This window comes from Fonticula alba, assembly GCF_000388065.1.
Source record: "Fonticula alba strain ATCC 38817 unplaced genomic scaffold supercont2.23, whole genome shotgun sequence".
In the NCBI taxonomy this organism is placed as follows: Eukaryota; order Rotosphaerida; family Fonticulaceae; genus Fonticula; species Fonticula alba.
The window spans coordinates 60,960-62,214 of record NW_009242993.1 but is presented as its reverse complement, the minus strand read 5'-3'; the positions used below and the strand labels follow the sequence as shown (position 1 = coordinate 62,214).

Here is a 1,255-nt window from a genome sequence, read left to right as displayed (position 1 = left end):
TCCTCGTCAATCTCCTCATCTGCGTGGGGGGGGGGAGGGGAGACCGGGGTCAGTCAAAGATGGGGGGGGGGGGGGGGGGGGGGGGGCGGGGTGAGGGGGAGGGGGGGGGGGGGGGGGGGGGGGGAGCGGGGGGGGGGGGGTGGGGGGGGGGGGGGGGGGGGGGGGGGAGTGGGGAGGAGGAGGAGAGAGGCGCATGTATGGGTGGGCGGGTGTGCGCGAGGCGGCGAGGGCGGAGGGGGCGCAAAGGGCACACCAGTGCGCCAAACAGGGGAGCGAGCGGAACACACAGTGGCAAGGAGAGGCAGGCGAAGGGGAACACACCAATAGTGAAGCGAAAACTCAAAAACACAAAGCAGAGAATGTGCCCAGGCGCCGGGGGCATCCTCCCGTCTGGGCGGTCCGCTAAAAGGCACCGGCAGCCGGGTCGGGCGGCGCGCAGTTGGCGCCCGCCCCCTCCGCCCTACACATCCACACATGGTGCACACATGCGCACATGCGCGTGGGCGTGCGCGCTCCTCCCCCCCCCCCCCCCCGGACACACATACCCAGTCCCCACAGGGGGGGCCAGGCACACACCCTGCTCCCCACACAAAGAGAGGCAACACACGACCACGCTGCTCCCGGGCTTGGCCCGCCGCGAAAGACGCGCAGCTGCCATGCCCGTCGCCCGAGCACCGGCCGAGCACTGGCCAAGCACCAGCCCACCCGGCCGCGGAAGGAGGCCGCAATACATGAAGGCCTTTTTGCCCGGCACATGCGGGTCTATATGCCCCCGGCCTCGGACACGCGCCCACACCATGCCGACCACAGGGGGCCAAGGGCCCTGGCGGCCGCAGCCAGGCGTCAGAAGGCACAGAGAGGCGCTGAGAGAGAGACAGACAGAGGCCGAGAGAGAGAGAGCGAGAAAAAGGGACAGGGCACGCTTGTTGTCCAGCCCCCCGATCCGTCACCCGTCTAGAATGATCCACCCGGCGCACGCGCCCCGAGGCACATGAGACCCGCGAGCGCGGGCCAGACACCCACCAACAAGGGGCCCCGGCCCCGGGGGTAATGTAGTTTGCCCGCACCCCCCCTCCCCCGCCGCCCCCTTGCCGAGGGTGACGCGCGCGGCCCACCGCAGCCGCGCGTTCTACATCCCCCTCCTGGTCAGCCGGCTGCCGTGCCATGCGAACGCGCGCGCGCGCGCGCACGCGGCCCGCCAGCGAAGAATAGGGGACGACCGGCCCGGCCGGACCGGACCGGACCCCCCGCCCCC

The 1,255-nt window shown here is 72.0% G+C and overlaps 1 protein-coding gene across 1 annotated transcript in view; it reads right to left on the bottom strand.

Annotated features, from left to right (window-relative positions):
- The window catches only part of H696_06176 (molecular chaperone DnaK), a gene marked incomplete at its 3' end in the record, with an annotated part of 2,682 nt that extends 2,279 nt beyond the window's left edge, over nt 1–403 (bottom strand). Inside the window, exon 1 of the mRNA XM_009499919.1 lies at nt 322–403. Within this exon, the coding sequence (XP_009498194.1) occupies nt 322–382 (61 nt within the window). The 5' untranslated portion in view covers nt 383–403. The remainder of the gene's footprint in view (nt 1–321) is intronic.
- Between the last annotated feature and the right edge of the window lie 852 nt (nt 404–1,255).